This window comes from Panulirus ornatus, chromosome 4 (genome assembly GCF_036320965.1).
Source record: "Panulirus ornatus isolate Po-2019 chromosome 4, ASM3632096v1, whole genome shotgun sequence".
Taxonomy (NCBI): domain Eukaryota; kingdom Metazoa; phylum Arthropoda; class Malacostraca; order Decapoda; family Palinuridae; genus Panulirus; species Panulirus ornatus.
In genome coordinates, this window is record NC_092227.1 from 70,479,529 (window position 1) to 70,499,011 (window position 19,483).

At 39.1% G+C, this 19,483-nt stretch overlaps 1 protein-coding gene across 1 annotated transcript in view; it reads right to left on the reverse strand.

The window, feature by feature from the left end:
• LOC139767192 (leucine-rich repeat-containing protein 40-like) overlaps window positions 1–12,533 on the reverse strand; it is a 50,409-nt gene extending 37,876 nt beyond the window's left edge. The window contains exon 1 of the mRNA XM_071696300.1: window positions 12,267–12,533. Within this exon, the coding sequence (XP_071552401.1) occupies window positions 12,267–12,402 (136 nt within the window). The 5' untranslated portion in view covers window positions 12,403–12,533. The remainder of the gene's footprint in view (window positions 1–12,266) is intronic.
• Window positions 12,534–19,483: the final 6,950 nt, after the last annotated feature.

The window sequence follows — 19,483 nt, forward strand, 5'->3', positions numbered from 1 at the left end:
CAGTCTCTAGCTGTCATGCAATAATGCCCGAAACCACAGCTCCCTTTCCACATCCAGGCCCCACACAACTTTCCATAGTTTACCCCAGACGCTTCACATGCCCTGATTCAATCCACTGACAGCACGTCAACCCCGGTATACCACATCGATCCAATTTACTCTATTCCTTGCCCTCCTTTCACCCTCCTGCATGCTCAGGCCACGATCACACAAAATCTTTTTCACTCCATCTTTCCACCTCCAATTTGGTCTCCCACTTCTCTCGTTCCCTCCACCTCCGACACATATATCCTCTTGGTCAATCTTTCCTCACTCATTCTCTCCATGTGCCCAAACAATTTCAAAACACCCTCTTCTGCTCTCTCAACCACGCTCTTTTTATTTCCACACATCTCTCTTACCCTTACATTACTTACTCGATCAAACCACCTCACACCACACATTGTCCTCAAACATCTCATTTCCAGCGCATCCACCCTCCTGCGCACAACTCTATCCATAGCCCACGCCTCGCAACCATACAACATTGTTGGAACCACTATTCCTTCAAACATACCCATTTTTGCTTTCCGAGATAATGTTCTCGACTTCCACACATTCTTCAAGGCTCCCAGGATTTTCGCCCCCTCCCCCACCCTATGATTCACTTCCGCTTCCATGGTTCCATCCGCTGCCAGATCCACTCCCAGATATCTAAAACACTTTACTTCCTCCAGTTTTTCTCCACTCAAACTTACCTCCCAATTGACTTGACCCTCAACCCTACTGTACCTAATAACCTTGCTCTTATTCACATTTACTCTTAACTTTCTTCTTTCACACACTTTACCAAACTCAGTCACCAGCTTCTGCAGTTTCTCACATGAATCAGCCACCAGCGCTGTATCATCAGCGAACAACAACTAACTCACTTCCCAAGCTCTCTCATCCACAACAGACTTCATACTTGCCCCTCTTTCCAAAACTCTTGCATTCACCTCCCTAACAACCCCATCCATAAACAAATTAAACAACCATGGAGACATCACACACCCCTGCCGCAAACCTACATTCACTGAGAACCAATCACTTTCCTCTCTTCCTACACGTATATATATATATATATATATATATATATATATATATATATATATATATATATATATAGTTAATACCACTACCAACCACTATTAGTGCCACTATTCCTAATCACAACCAATACTAATCCCTTTGTCACCACAACAAACGCCACAATCATACCACCACGTTCATAACTACCCCCACCACTATCACATATGCTGTGGCCATATAGAGTTATACTTAATGACTAAAGTCTCTCGGTCCAAGGATCACTTTCATTTTCCAAACATTCTGTGGTTGGCGTCAGGTGTGCTGGGGCGACAGCTGGCCTCGTATCCCTGCCACCATCTCAACACTCCCGCTGGACTCTTGAGTTCTTTTAGCCACCCCGTAAGCCTACAATTTAACTGGTCACTGTCACACGTAATGACAGTTACTAATAATAATAACCAACACCTCAACTCTGTCGAAGCCGGACATGAGTATGTATGTACTGTTTCCGGGCTCAGAAAATGAGGGAAACGGTACTTGCGTCATCGCTGAACACGAAGGAATGGTTCCTGAGCACACAATATGACCCTTGGGCATGATGACCTGGCCTTTGACCTCACTCTAAAAGGACAGGTCGTCGAGCCGGAGTTAATGACTCTATTACACAGTATAACTTGCACACCTTAATCTACACGTCACTCGGGAACAATCAGGGACACGAGACACCAGGTCCTGGAGGTTTGAACAGCCAACCAATACCCTCAGGCCACTGGTATTAACAATAAACTTGCTCTTGCCGCAGGTTCCGGTGCAAAAAATAACATTTCGCCGCCAAAAACCATACTTGTACGGTGAATAACTCCAGTATATCGCCACGATCAACTCTTATCTGCCATTTTGTTAATCCTTTAGGCACGAGTATGATGACTTAATACTTGAACATGACTAACGATGGTACTCGAATGTTCCATCGTCCTATTGTAATTAAGTCGCTGAGCTCAAAGAGTTAAGCTGACTCAATTGGGGATGAAGTTGTCATACGGAAAAGGTTAACGTGAGACATTACGTGAGTCAGAAACACACATCAAGAGGACTATTCAGTACTGTTCGTGTGGGTTGTGAGCGTCTTCATGCACTGCTATAACAGAAGTGATTCAACCGAGCGTACCAAGACAAAGGCTACGTCCCGGACCTGCGCAGTTTCAGAGTAAACTTTCATCGTCCCTCACCCTCATACGCTTAGAATATACTTACATGACACACTAGGCATAATAGAACCATACGATTGGGATTCTCTTTTATGTTATTGGTGTGTATAACTACTTATGTATCTTAAAAGGTGTATAAAACCACTCACGTGTAATTACCTATTCAAACTTTACAAGAAAGAATTTTACGCTCGTGAACCATCATTAATGTACTTTTTTCTATTCATGTTTGGTCCCGTATTTACTGCTCCGTCATTCAGTCTATTCCATTAATGGATGAAGGTAAAGGTGTACGTGCATGAGTGAAACAGTTACTGTGCAAGTTTTATTTTCATAACTCAACATTCTATGCATGGTTCCTAGCTATTCAAGAAGTGGCTATCCTTGTTAAGAAAAAGTGGGTATCGTAGCATACCACACGTGGCTAGCCTAGCTAAGCCTAAGAAGTGACTTACCTACCACACTACACTTAGTACATTGCCCACACTTGTCAATCCAAGCACAGCCCCATTCTGGTTATCAGCACACCATCCCACGTGATTATCCTAGAATACCCCACACACCTGGGTGTCCTAGCTCGTTTCCACATGTAACCAACCTATCGCATCTGCATATGTGGTTGCCTGGCACATCTAAACATGTGGCTAACCCAGCCCATTCCCACACATGGCTATCCTTGCACATGTACTTACAAAGAAAATCTATCACACTCCTACATGTGGTTATCCTAACTAAACCGTAAACGGCTAACTTAGCACATCCCCACACATGCTTTTCTGCCCATGACATGCCACACAGCGCCTGTCCTAACCTAACCCCAACGATATCTCTACACGTGGATAGCCTCAACAAAACAATAACACACACATTATATATATATATATATATATATATATATATATATATATATATATATATATATATATGAGGGCAGCCTAGTCACACATACACCTAGCTGCGTTTTCCCTTTATATCACACATATATACACTCTTATTCATCTCTTTATCTATCTTTCTCATACACAGAACAACGTTCCTCCCTTCTCCACCCGCTCATTTATGCCGTAACTCTTCGTAGGGTCCCTACAACCAATCATACTGTACAGCCGTGACTAAACATCTATACCTCAATGGTTGAAATACGCCTTCATTATCTTCCCTGTCATACAGCTTAGCAAACATATTATTCATTCCCATACGGGAATCCCTAAACCACGAAGGCACGACCTTTAGCTATAATGTCGTGACCTTTGACCTAACCCTTATACTTGAATGTCGCATCCTCGTGCCCAAGAACCTTACATTCAAATGTCGTACCGTCGTACTCAAGACCCTTACTTAAGCTTAAATGTCGTACCTTCGTGCTCAAGACCCAAATTAAATGTCGTACCGTCATGATCAAGACCCTTATACTTAAATGTTGCACCGTCAAGACCCTTATACTCCAATGTGTTTTGCTGTGCTCAAGACCCTATACTTAAATGTTCCACCGTTATGATCCTAAGATTTAAAAAATCCCTTAAAGTTATCATGTCTGGGATGAGAGTGTGAGAGAATTCGTTATGTGTCAACATTACGTGAGCGCACTAATACCATCCACTGTCCCTCCCTCACACGCTATCGTTCAAGAACCTATCGATTTTCCATCTCTTTCGTTGTTTTTCTTCTCACTCCACACCCAGCTTACACTTAACACTTGCTTCTGTCCTAGTCTTCTCTCTCTCTCTCTCTCTCTCTCTCTCTCTCTCTCTCTCTATATATATATATATATATATATATAGGGGATAGGGGAGAAAGAATACTTCCCACGTATTCCCTGCGTGTCGTAGAAGGCGACTAAAAGGGGAGGGAGCGGGGGCTGGAAATCCTCCCCTCATTTTTTTTTTTTTTAATTTTCCAAAAGAAGGAACAGAGAAGGGGGCCAGGTGAGGATATTCCCTCAAAGGCCCAGCCCCCTGTTCTTAACGCTACCTCGCTACCGCGGGAAATGGCTAACAGTTTGAAAGAAAAATAAATATATATGAAATACTTGATCATAGTTTCCTGCGTCAGCAAGGTAGCGCCAGGAACAGACAAAGAAAGGCTACGTCCGTTAAATCTATTCTCTAGTCGTCATGAGTAATGCAATAAAACCACAATACTTCATTCACTCCTAGTACCATCATAAAAATCTTATGAACGCCAAAAAATATCCTCCGTAATAAAATTAACCGATACCATATTTTGCTTCTGAAATTGTACGTCTGGCATTGTGATTTTTTTAATACTTGGGTTTAATTGCATCTAAATGTTTACGTTTAGTAAGTTAAACTGTTTCCTGGTGCATGGCATCTCTGCCTGACTGCTGATACATTAGATAAAACACAAATATGTGTGCATACGGTGCATATCATATAAAATCCCTGGACGCATTTATGGGACCTTTTCAACTTCGAGGCTGCACTACTTCGACGCCATCATATTACACAACTAAGACCTGATTTTTTTTTTTTTTTTGTGAGCAGCAGCAGTAGGAGTTGACAACAAGATAACGCTGTTAATCACACCATTAGCGTTGTAAATGTGACTCGTGTGTAAAACAAGAACTTTTGTGCTTAGCGGGAGGTGTTCGGGAGGTACGCAGTGGTGCCATCTTGCGCCCACTCCTGCCGCACTGCAAACATTGGTAAAACTATCTAGCCATGAATGAATCTTCCGTTGCCAGGATAATGACACGCGCCAACTGCCAAACTTCCTAATTGTTTGATATATCTAGCCTATAATGCAATACTACTACACCTACACTATCAAAGTGATTGGCAGTCGTCTTGACTTAATGGTGTTGTTAACTGATGAGGAATTAATGTAATTCCCGTTGTGCATATTTGAAAAAAAAATATACAATAAAGGTGAAAACGTGATTACCAGTCCAAATGTACAGAAAAACGTGAAGCGATCTCCCCAAGGTCACAAGTTGAAGGTATTACAGGTTTTTCTTCTTTGGTTGCCACTGAGTGCACACGTATGCTGCTTGCCTGGTTAATATCTCCGAATTGGCACCGTTGCGCTGGGAGGAGTAGCACAACACGTCTCTCGGTACAATGTTGCGGCAGCTGCCGAGCACCACCACACAACACAACACCGTAAATGAAGAACGTGTCATCAAGGCAAGAGGATGACATGCAGCTGCTGTTGAATGAAAGGTCAGAAGCAGGGAAGATTTTCTTTTTTTCAGATTCATCCCTCCACTACCAGTGTACCTCAAGCCCGTTAAACTGTTGAACACAACGGTACGACAGCCTTACATGTGATGGCCAGGCCTTTGAGGATTAGGTTAAAGATGTGTGAAGTGCTACAAGAGTGTCTTACGACCACTGTTTTTCGTTAATGACTTACCAGGGAATCAGACCATTCCCTGATACAATACCAAATGATATACTTTTAACGTTAGATATTGACGGGTATCCATGGGGATCCTGATGTTCTAGCTGGGTAGCAATATAGCTGATGTGTCAGGTACTACAAGTGAGGAGGGAATCATGGGAAACTAGTTAGACCTTCGTATTAGCAGCGTAGAGTTAAAATAAGCGCATTTTGAGAAACATTTTGAGATATCAGTATAGAATATTTCATTTGTCATACAAACTGTGTCATGTATACGAAAAGTACTCAGGTTCACGAATGAAGATTTGTATAATTCCTAAATGCTCCTCCAGCCTGCGATAGGCAACGTAGCGTCAGAAAACCGGCCTCATTTGTAACTACAGTCCGTAAGTGTCATGAATCTAAAACAGAGCCTGCCATACAATGGCGGTTTAAGAAAAAAAAAAAAAATATAGTCAACACATGGGGGACGGAAATCTGAACATGATCTACCTTTAAGGAACCCTTACTGAAAGAGGCATGTACGTTAGGTGAAAACAGGCCTAGGATACGAGAATGGTGCCTAAATTAGCGGGGTAGGACTATGAGGAGCAGAAAATACGGCGGGTATCTTCGTTTATATATATATATATATATATATATATATATATATATATATATATATATATATAACAATGCTGATGCCGTGGAAAAAATACTCTTACATCTCGCAGGAAAGGTGAAACAAGATATACTCTTAAGTTTTCGTTTTTTTTTTTGCAACACCTCGTCAGGGATAATGTGACAGCCACTCACAGTAGGTAGCTAAGGGAGAAACAGACGACCTAACGGTCAGCCAAGGAAAGAACTAGAGAGGGGGCAGGTGAGCTGATATGAGGAAATCCTTGCATCCCTGCCCAGGTAACGGGCAGGTCACCTGAAATACTTATATATCAATGTGACTAACACATTATAAACTTTTCACAACACATCGTTCAATAAAACGTTCTAATTCTATCCTACGCTCACAATAAGCTTTAAATTACTCCAATCAATCGTGTGGTTTTCATTATTCATATGTACAAACAAAGACGAAGAACCATTTCCACTTCTAACATTAAACTTTTCTTTATCTTTTTTCCATGCTTTTTCCAAGCTAACATAATATTTATACAATCTTTGCATGGAATTTAATACATCACCACCCATCCACAGGTGGACAGTTTTCGATTAACATGGTTTATACTGACGAATTAAAGTTAAAAATATTAACATTCAGAGGTTCTACCAATTCTACAGGTGTTGCCAACTCTTGATGGTATGGTGGAGTGAGACACTTTGATCTGATTGGAATAACTGAAAACTTTTTGTCAATCCAGGATGGAATAAGAAAGATTAATTATAGATTCAAATCTGATAAATGTTGGATTGTATAAAGTATATGAACTGTCTCAGAATCTTGTAACCCTGGGTAGACTTCAGGTGACCTGTTCTCAGGATGAAAACATAGAACTCAAAAGATTCTGAATACACTAATTTAAGCAAGACTAGATTTTTCAAAGCTGGTATAGAGAGGATTAAAGTGTATAAAAGGATGTTTAAGAATAAGTAAAAGCTCCTGGCATCTAGTAAGTGAGAATGTAGTGTATGCAACGCAATGAAATACTTAAAACATGGCTAGATCAATGTACGAGTTTGACGTGTCAGACAGTACGATTATTTGCTTACAACATGAAGGTAGAAATTGGTTATTACAGACACATATTCAGTCATGCTAGCTTACACTCCGACATACGCATATCTACACCTGATACTGTTGATGTGGGGACAAAATTTACTAAAGAGCTAAGACCTCAGGTGCTCTGTCTGGAGGGGTACACGATGGCAACAAAGGTAAGAGAAGACAAAGGAGGAGGTGGTGGAGGAGGACTGGCACTCTTAATAACAGTCAACCTTAACTTTCAGGAAATACTGGTACATGGACCCATTCCATCAAAGGGAAGAGTAACTGCTGTGAAGAAGTGCACAGTGGTGTCATTCCTATAAAATCCTCCACAGAATTTGAACAAACCAGAACAATAAAATATACAGTGACAACATTGGGTGGAAATATCAGACTAGCACACGAAGCCGTACAACATGAACTTCTCAGGGAGTATTAAGTACTAACAATGGAGGATGTCAAATACAAAGAGATAGACTGGGGGGGGGGGGGGGATATGGATTCTCATGGTGATAAACACAAGGAGACATTATATCTTGAGAGTATTTACAGGAAAATTTCCTACACTCGCATGCTACTAAACACACTAGGATCAGAGAGACTGATACATCATCATATCTAGATCTTTTCATCACAAAGAGTACACAAACTTAAAACAGAGATCATGTAACACCGGAGTCTGATTATGTGATAAATGATAATATAAAAGGAGCATCAATGGTACTTACCCAAATGGAGATAAATCAAGGAACCTATACAGAACTGAGCAACATATGTGATACCACACACTGGTAAACAGTGTTCAATGGCCAAGACTGAAAATATTCCAGAGAAAGATTTTATGAAATTCACAGTGAGGTAGCAGGAGCAGCAAAAGTACCTATAATCTCAAACAGCGAAGGAAGAAAAGAAAGAAGGAGGAATGGTAAAATATATATATATATATATATATATATATATATATATATATATATATATATATATATATATATATATATACACATATATATATATATATATATATATATATATATATATATATATATATATATATATATATACACATATATATATATATATATATATATATATATATATATATATATATATATGAAACAAAGGAGCTTTGAGATACGTTGTAACAAAGATATATGCGGCACTCAAGCCGGTCAGCATTTGTAAGGTACAAAAGAGCAAGGAACGAGTGTACACTCGCATGAAGCAAACAACGAGTGTAGACTCACATGCAACAAACAACAAAGAAACCCTGAAAAACTACTGTTGACAGGGCGGGACAAAATGCAAAACTTCTTTATCCAATCTTTAGGTGTAAACTGTCAGTGAGAGAGCAGCAGATCAGGAAAAGGGATTCACAGGGACCAGTTACAGATGATGATGAAAGAAGACGTGAGTAAATGAATGACACGTTCACAAGTGTTCTCACAGTGGAAGAAACCACAGACCCAACGTCAGAAAGTTGGATTGGGGGAGGTCTTGTAAAGCACTAAAATATAGACATAAACAGAATACCTGAGAGCTTTGATCTATACAAGGCACGTAATCCTGTTGAAATTTCTCCATGTGAGCAGAAGTGTGCAGATACGCTTGACAGACCAACGAGATGTCGCCGGATAAAGGTATATAGGTAAAGGGAGTGCAAGTGGTGCAAATGTCAATTTAAGTCTTTACGAAAAGCGAAAAGAGACCAACAGGAGGCGCTGAACTGTAGTCTAGTTTCTCACACAATTATGGTCTTTAAGATGCTGTAAAACATAGCCGAAAGGGTAATGGATAACCTCCTACAGAGGGAAAATTTTTAAAAAGAGATAACGGGGTTTCTCGGAAAAGAAGTCACGCTTAATGAATCTTTTAAATTTCCACAAGAGAGAGAGAGGTGTGCCTGAACTGATCAAGAGTGTAAAGCTCCCTCCCCGCACAGTCCATAAGCTTAAATATATACATGTGACAATCTTTACGAAAGGTGGTAGAGAAAATGCACTTAGACTCTGGGTGGTGTCATTGAAAAGACCAGCCTGTGGACTGCAGGAAAAGATAAGCAGGAAACGAAGGGATGACTACTAACAAAGAACATACGATGTCGAAGTAGGACTCATTAACAGCAAAGGGGTCATGTCTCAGGAATCCTCTGGGGTTCTGAGACAGAGCACCAGCCTAATCAAAATGGATTTGGAATGCGTATATATATTTCGACTGTTAGTGGGTACCTGACACTCTCACAATGGGGGAAATGGTAAACCGAAAAAAAAAAAAATAAAATTCAGGTCAATACAGAAAGGGACTTTTTCATTTAAACAAAAACCACTTCGACGACAACAAAAATAAAGACATATCGTTGACGTAACCAGTGGTGTCCCGCAGAGGCCGATAATGGGCCCACTGCTCTTCCTTATATATGTAAATAGCTCGCTAGACTGACTGGCATAATATGTAAATATGTCTAAACAAAATATGATAAACTTTCGAGAGAAAGGAGGAGTGTATTCAGGACCGTAACGATCTACAAAGACACCAGCATTCGTTACATTCATGGATCACGACAACCACACCCAGACAAATGCAGTCATGAAGGTGGGATACTGTGGAATGAGGTCACACAATGACTATCGTTTTGCGGGGGTCAAATTACAGGATTCTACCCGTGAGAGACATGGACGGATCGATACGGTACCCCGTCTGTCACCACACTGTGAAGTGTATATGGCACGAGAGGAAAATGCTCCTCAACGTATACGATGTTGTCCACTGAAACATTTACAACATATATGAAATTTCAAGACCAATGTGTACCACCACTGTGACTACCCCACTTAAGAAGGGGCCTAACGTTAAGCACAGTGTTACGTGATCTGTATTATTTTGGGGTTGTGAAGCCAAAAATATTGCAGCCTTCCCTTCCCACTGAAAAAGGGGGCATTTTCAGCCCCCCCCCCCCCCCCCCCCCCCCACGTTTAAGAAAGGTCAGGTCTTCTGATATTGCAAGAAATTAACTCTAGAAAATCTCCGTCACATAAATGGGCCCTGCAGTTATCTGAATTTTTTTCCCTTTACAATTCGATTATGCCTTCAGCTGCCTTTCCCCCACCCCCAACCAATGCGAGCAATACTGACTGCACCTGGGGGTACGGGAGCTGAGCTGCGAAGAAAAGCATACCAGACAGAAATGTACGCTGAGGAAGAGAGAAGGAAAGATATGCTGACAACATTCAGGTTTTAAAGACAATTTGATGGAAAGTATCTTAAACAGAGAGCAGCAAGTTGATCGCCCAAACAGAGATTGGTCAAGACAATTCTAAGAATTATTCCTAAAAGAATATAAAATGTTTGATGAACGCAACATACAGCAGTATAAAAGAACAAAACTTTGACAGTAGAGAAGAGCCCAAAGAAAGTAAAACACTTCTTTAGCACAAACGAGAAATCACACACACACACACACACACACACACACAAGCACGCACAGACAAACTAGCATGACTGTCAGTAAGTCACATACAAATCAATTCTCCTCCGCGATTGTATACAGTTCAACAGTGAATCGGATGTTTGATCATCACTTTCACTGGTTACATACAATTTACAACTGAAATCCTTTGAAGCTTTTGAAAATTAAAGTATCAAATACAAAAATATAGCAGTAAACTCAGAAAGACAGAGAGAGAGAGAGAGAGAGAGAGAAAAAAAAAAAAATAGTGATGTTTGTGGTAACCAGCAAATAATTTCAGTCTGCGTTACGCAATGTTACGTCATCACCAGTCCGCCTCTCAGCTGTGCGTGGGCCAGACAGGCTTGCCAACCCAACCAAAATAACTTCTATGTTTTTAGGATAGTCCTGATCTCGATAAATTATATGATTATAAAATATGAATATATTAATCTTAACCCGTTTGACGCTGTTGATGACAAAAAGAAAACAGCTTCCGCTGAGCTAAAAATAAATCTATCGATCATATTCACCATTACATTGCAGTCTATTCTTTACGATCTTTTTGCCAATTAATGTTAGTCGTTTTACACTTTGAGACTGATTCAAGAAAATACACGTGACAGTCATAAAATCTAAATTGTCGGATTGTGGTTATATGTATGACGACTATTCAACACTTGCAGTTGGTAAGGCTGTTTAAGTTGCCAAAGATCAGCTGACACGGACAACAGAGGTGGGTTTTACAGACGGCTTTGTTCTGTCCTCACCACTGACACATGTATTTTGTGACAGGCAAAATACAACATTAATTCTTCATCTTTATGAAACACTGAATTACCAGGATTTCTCAAGAATTTCACCTGTATCACCTTAACTAAATGACACAAACGAAAAATCAAAAGTACGCTAGACACCCGAAAACATAGAAGTGATTCGTAAACAAAGACAGACACAATACTCTTAAGTGTTAAAGAAGAGTAACTGCATAAATTTGTATGTGGTTTTCAATATAACATGATTATACCAGATGAACCAACTACTTGCCTTTAAAGCACACGCAAAAACCCTTCCATTCTTGTTTTATTCATCCATTCGTAGGAAAACATGACTTTGCTACCTATGTTTTCCTGACCAAATACTGGCATACGATGTATTAGTTAGAAAATGAAAATTCTCTAGAAACAAAATATTTCCTAATTCCATATTTCATTCGCGCCAAACCTAACAAGCCTTACTTTTGAAGAAAAAGTTGCTAACCACTATTTACTTCACTATTATATTCCATGAACAAACAATCACAATGTGGCCTTAATACATTATTACGCAGAGCAATAAAATTGGTAGAAATTGTTCAAAAAACAGACAGGTATAGCAATTTTCTACACCAAGATGTAAGATAAACGTGTAACAAGAAAATCACCCATATCTATCAGCATCGATTTTGGCTAGAAAACTCAAGAAATGAATAATGGAATCTAAAACAAAATTCAGCACGTACTAAGACTGTTGTTTTCTTTTGCATCATTGCATCTGTTCACCACCTTGATGACTGCCCTCCCGGCCATCCGTGTCTGAACAACCTGGGACTGGCGAAGGATGACATTTGTCAAGTCGTTTCCAAACTTCGGCTTCATCTTGTCCGAGTGAATTGTCTTGATACACAAAGAAAAGTCTTACTACACTACGATCCGTAGAAGAGTCTCTTGAGGTATGTTTTGAATGTGCGCGTGGTGGGTTGCGGGTTTTATATGAAGCGCCGCGCATGGCAACTCGTCAACACAGTGCTGTCGTACGTATGAGTTTGTAGCTATCGTACATGCAATGGTTAGATTTTTGAACATATGGTTAGCAGTTTCGAAATAAACACTTAAAAGAATTAATATGATCAACAGTTTATCCGGTTTTGCAAATTTCAATGTGCATCTCTATAAATATTTACGAAAAACTTCAAAGGTAAGTGAAATCCGTATGTAGAGTACAGAAAAGGTTTACAAAGATCAGGAAAAATTACTGTTCTAGTCAGAAAATTGGGTAAAATATTCAATTATGGCATTTGAAGTACACTATCTAGATCATCAATGTAGTACTATTGTCTAAATAGAAAACTACGCAAAATCAGAGTTAGATATGCGCATGCGCAGACACAAGTGGGCAATAAACAAAAGCACACACATTAACAAACAGATACGCACTCACACCACGAGCATAGAAAGAAAAACAGACACATAGACAAGTTCTTCTACACTTTCACGTGCACCTAGACAATGCCATACGACTTAAGTTTCTGTATTTCCACGATGTATTGATATTTTTTTCTCCGATATATTTACACCAACGCGATTCAAAGTATCCGTTATATTAATCATTATTTCATTTCTACATTTACAAACAAGTCCAATGCATAATCTATCATTACTTCATATTCAAACCACCTACGTTTCTCAACCCCTGTGGCGAAATTACCTATAATACTGTCCATTGTGAACGCCATAAGGTTTAAAGATACTGCGTGGTTTTCCATGCTGGAAAACCAGAAAATAGGCCATACTGGCGGAAGGTGGTGTATCTCATATTTAGATTATCATAACGTAGCCCTGTCAAAATATACCCTTGAAGACGCAACAGAAACAGTGGTAATAAGCCTCATTATATGAACTAGATGAACGAAGAGACGTAGAAGTTAGCATTATATAACGAAGTAAGGAGAATGGGATTGATGACCGAAAGAAATAAAGTAAATCGAATAAAGAGAAAGTAGCTAGAGTATTATATAGATTACAATGTCCTAATTTTGCTGGATAGAATAGTTAGAACACAACAAAAGTTTACATGTGCGACTATACAATACGCATTTGATAAGCATCGTACCTCAAGGAAACGGTGAGAAAACGGGTACGTAATAGTGACGTCATTAAATTTGTTCGAACATTATTTATGATAATATTCAACTAAAATATACAAATTTTAATTCAAAATTATTTCCTTTTTCACATAATAAAACAAAAAGTTAACAGAGTATAATGAATTAAGAATATTCTCTATTCTTTATTTCTTCTGAAGAGAATTCTATATAATGGGTTTGCAGCCAAGGTCCTGCACAAACATCCAGACAAGTGAACATTGGTGCGCGCATGTCAACGGAAAGCTCTCATACGATTGGTTCGAGGAGAACGTCGAAACAGTTTCTGATTGGTTGAAAAGGGGCGTAAACAAAAACACGGCTCGTACCACGAGGTTCATGTAAACAAAGCACGCGTGGTGGACTGTTGCAAGTGTCTCTGTTGCAAGGAGTCGCTGGGCGCTTCATTAATATCAATAGCAATAGTAATGATAATACTTATAATCATTATTATTATTAGTAGAAGTAGGATTATAAAGGGGATTTTACACATGCATCTATACCACCGTGAGTAATTTCAAATAAAACAAGTGTTCATTAGTCAGTAAGATTCAGATCTAAGGCATAGAAATGAAAATGTTTAACTATGTCATTTGTAACTTGCTCTTTTCCACTGAATAGCTGTCTCTCAAGAGTTGCTCATTTCTGTACAAGTAGTGTGGAAATGAATCAAATGTTTATTTAGAAATAAAGCTTGCGTAAAGATAAAATCGAATGAAACATTCATCACATCGACAAAGTATAGAAATGATCATACTTTTGTAAGGCCGGGATGAAAAATGAATATGTAAACATACATACCGAGGCAGACCAAAGCTGAAATTCTTTAGATGTATATAAAATTGACAATGAATCTCGCCGGAGTGAGATATTAGAGTCTACAGAATTGAAATGTTACATGGAAGAGGATCGAGAAAAATACAGTTTTTTCTTGGCTAGAACTATGGACACACATTAGACCAATATGTTCCCCTCTCGTTTTTTTTTTAATTTTCCAAAAGAAGGAACAGATAAGGGGGCCAGGTGAGGATATTCCCTCAAAGGCCCAGTCCTCTGTTCCTAACGCTACCTTGCTAATGCAGGAAATGGCGAATAGTATGAAAGAAAGAAAGATATATATATATATATATATATATATATATATATATATATATATATATATATATATATATATATATATATATTGGAAAGGATCACAATTTTGTGCGTGATTAAGATATTCCTATGAGTCCACGGGACTCATAGGAATATATATATATATATATATATATATATATATATATATATATATATATATATATATATATATATATATATATATATAAACTTTTAGAGATAGGTCCATACCCTGCATACCCTCTAGTAAATGAATAATACATTGTAAGTAAAGATTGAAAACATACGTAATGAACCAATTTTGTCAAAACATAATCATTTGTCCACTCTGGTCCGACAAAAACCGTTAGTGACCCCTGTAATCATTTTGCACTACCGCTCACAGGGTGAGCACGTCCGTCACAATGAACTAGCCGCTGATAGCGGCAAAATCTAATCTAATCCTCTTGACCCATTGGTTAAACATTTGACGCTAACATAACACCCACCTTCCCAGTTGTCATAAAAGTTGGGAGGACTATTAATACCATAATCCAGCTATCTACTTGTGGCGCCTTGATGCAGGAAGCTGGTAATGTTGTGTGAGAGATGTCAGAAAACATCAGGAGATTAAAGACTTTAAGTGCAGCTGGGCAAGCGTCGGACCCCAGGCGCCCTCAACACCGGCAGCGGGCTTTTCCCCGGACCACCTGCTACAGTTGGTGCGAATTCCAGTACGATGCACAAAGGACGAAAATCAAGTAAAAATTAACGGTCAGCATTATAGTTCGTTGACATGTTATAGGTAAAACTTGCATGTTTCTAGTTGGGAATTAAAATGAGAGTTCTAGCGGTTTTCAAGCAAGAATATATATATATATATATATATATATATATATATATATATATATATATATATATATATATATATATATATATTCCTATGAGTCCTGTGTGTGTGTGTGTGTGTGTGTGTGTGTTTCCATATCAGATGTCTTAAAATAGTTCAGAATGACAGAATTAAAGCATCCAAGGGTGTGAGCAGAAGGTACCCCTTCCCCACAACCACACAACACCAACCACCGCCCCACCCCGGGTGACGCCTCACCAAGCTCAGCCGGTTTTCACCTTCCCCGTACGGCGCACCTCCCAATATCAACCTCACTTCTCGGAGGCCGCACTGGCGGCTTCCCAACACCATCTTTCTCCTCTCTTATGTTGACTATTAATAATCTAATCACTCTTCCTTTCTTTTGGTATTGAACTTATTGTTTCTCCGACGTTTGAGGATGTAGGAGGGAGGTCGATACCAGACGGGTTCAATGGCTGGTAGTCTACTGCAGGATGGTTGTTTCTGGCCTTGCTACAGCTATACAACACTTTCAGCACTGCTTCTTACCTCTGATGTTATACTTTCAGGTTTTCATTGTGGCTTATGTAGAAGTGTAGAAGGCGGCAGGTTTGGATGGTATTGCAGTGGAATTCATAAAAAAAAAAAGGTTGACTTGTGTTGTTGATTGGGTGGTAAGAATATTCATTGTATGTATGGTTCATGGTGAAGTGCCTGAGGATGGCGGAATGCATGCATAGTGCCACTGTACAAAGGCGAAGGGGATAGAAGTGAAGGTATAAGTTTGTTCACTATTCCTTGGAAATTATATGGGAGGATATTGATTGAGAGGGTAAAGACATATACAGAGCATCAGACTGGGGAAGAGCAGCGTGGTTTCAGAAGTGGTAGAGGATGTGTGGATCAGGTGTTTGCTTTAAAGAATGTATGTGAGAAATACTTAGAAAAACAGATGCATTTGTGGATGTGGAGAAGGCATATGATAAGGCTGATAGAGATACTTTGTGGAAGGTATTGAGTATATAATGTGGAAGGTAAGTTGCTAGAAGCAGTGGAATTTTTTTTACCAAGGATGTAAGGCACGTGTACGAGTAGGAAGAGAGGAAAGTGATTGGTTCCCAGTGAATGTCGGTTTGCGGAAGGAGTGCGTGATGTCTCCATGGTTGTTTAATTTGTTTATGGATGGGGATGTTAGGGAGGTGAATGCAAGAGTTTTGGAGAGAGGGGCAAGTATGCAGTCTGTTGTGGATGAGAGGACTTGGGACGTGAGCCAGTTGGTATTCCCTGATGATACAGCGCTGGTGGCTGATTCGTGTGAGAAACTGCAGAAATTGGTGACTGAGTTTGGTAAAGTGTGTGAAAGAAGAAAGCTGAGAGTAAATGTAAATAAGAGCAAGGTTATTAAGCTCAGTAGGGTTGAGGGACAAGTTAATTGGGACGTAAGTCTGAATGGAGAAAAACTGGAGGAAGTGAAGTGTTTTAGATACCTGGGAGTGGAATGCTATTTCATGTGTGGCGGGGTGGCGACAGAAATGGTTAAGGCAGCAAGTATGAATATGTACATATGTATATGTCTGTGTATGTATATGTATGTACACACTGAAATGTTTAGGTATGTATATGTATGTATACGTTGAAATGTTTAGGTATGTATATGTGCGTGTATGGGCGTTTATGTATATACATGTGTATACGGGTGAGTTGGGCCATTCTTTCGTCTGTTTCCTTGCGCTCCCTCGCTAACGCGGGACACGGCGTCAAGTATAATAAAAAATAAATAATATATATATATATATATATATATATATATATATATATATATATATATATATATATATAACATGCAAACCTTCAACAGCCAGGATCGAACCCGGGACCCCTGTGCCACAGGCGGGACTGCTACCGCTAGGTTATGGGCCCATAGCCTATCGGTTGATTCCCGCCTTTGGCACAAGGGTCCCGGGTTCGATCCTGGATTTGTTGGAGGTTTGTATGTTCTATAAAGGTGCGCGTTCATATGTACTTTGTTCGTATATATATATATATATATATATATATATATATATATATATATATATATATATATATATATATATATATATATAACCAAGAGGAAAATGAAACACGAAAAGTTCCCAAGTGCACTTTCGTGTAATAATCACATCGTCAGGGAGATACAAGAATGAGATAAAAGACATAGAACAGTCAGTTGATATACATGGAAAAAACGTAGCTAAGATCTTACGCCATTGGCAAACAAGCGTTACCAGATGGTGTTCGAGTTTGGCATTATGCCTGTCATAAAATTTTTATGATGTGGACAGCAAAGGGAACTGTTCACAAATTTTGCTGGCAATAAAGATATCCTATCAGTATTGACCTTCACCAATGTTAATGTTGCAATTCTTTGTGTCCTTAATGATAGAAGTTTCAATATCATTTTTCGTGGTAAAGGAGTTGATAGCTAAATTACCGTTACTCCACTCAATACAATGGTCATGATTTTTAACATGATTAAGCAAACCATTTAATTCTTGTCCTGTTCCTATACTAAATCTATGGTGTTTAAGTCTAACGTTAAAGATCCCCACCAGTCTGCCTAACGTAAAACATATTACAATTTTTACAAGGGATGGTGAGCTTTTGATTAAGATATTCTTTGTAGTATTGATGTTGCTGAAGGCTACGTTTGCATTAAAGGATTTAAGCAACCTAGAGAGTAATGTAAAATTATCACTAAAAGGGAAAACTAAAAGATTCTTGGTATCAAGAGGAGGTTTGGGTTTAACTCCATAAGATAATTTCTTCGCCAACTTAAGAGGTTTATTACTGAAAGATCTAGCTGGATACTTAGATCCAATAGAAAATATCTTCTCAAACTCATCATCAATAAATTCTGGACTGCATATACGTAATGCCCTTAGGAACATCGACTGGAAAAGTGATAGTTTAACTGTCATGAAGCCAGTCCCGAACACCACCATCCCGAGCACCACCATCCGGTAATGCTTGTTTAACAATAAATTCTGGACTGCATATACGTAATGCCCTTAGGAACATCGACTGGAAAAGTGATAGTTTAACTGTCATGAAGCCAGTCCCGAACACCACCATCCCGAGCACCACCATCCGGTAATGCTTGTTTAACAATGGCGTCTTAGCTACGTCTCTTCCTTATATATCAACTGAGTGTTCTACCTCTTCTATCTCATTCTTGTATATCCCCTGACGATATGATCATTACACGAATGTGCACTTGGGAACTTATCGTTATCATATTCCTCGTGGTTATACGCATATTCTAGATCACGCGCAATAGTGTGACCTCTTGCAATATATATATATATATATATATATATATATATATATATATATATATATATATATATATATTACACAATGCTCTTTGACAGCAGAATTCACACCTCTTACTTGTGTGGTAGCTGGGTACGCTGACGGAGGTAAACGAAGGGTATTCGATTACTAGTCATCGAATAGTCCATTAGATATGTTATGGGCACCATAGCCTACTTGTTAGTGTACCCAGCTACGATGCAAGTTGTGGAGGTTCGAATTCTTCTGTCACTGTTTGAAGGCATTATGGGTTCTATGAAAGTGCGCGTCTGTTGCACTGCATTCATATATACATATATATATATATATATATATGCTCTGTGGAAGGTATTAAGAATATATGGTGTGGGAGGCAAGTTGTTAGAAGCAGTGAAAAGTTTTTATCGAGGATGTAAGGCATGTGTACGTGTAGGAAGAGAGGAAAGTGATTGGTTCTCAGTGAATGTAGGTTTGCGACAGGGGTGTGTGATGTCTCCATGGTTGTTTAATTTGTTTATGGATGGGGTTGTTAGGGAGG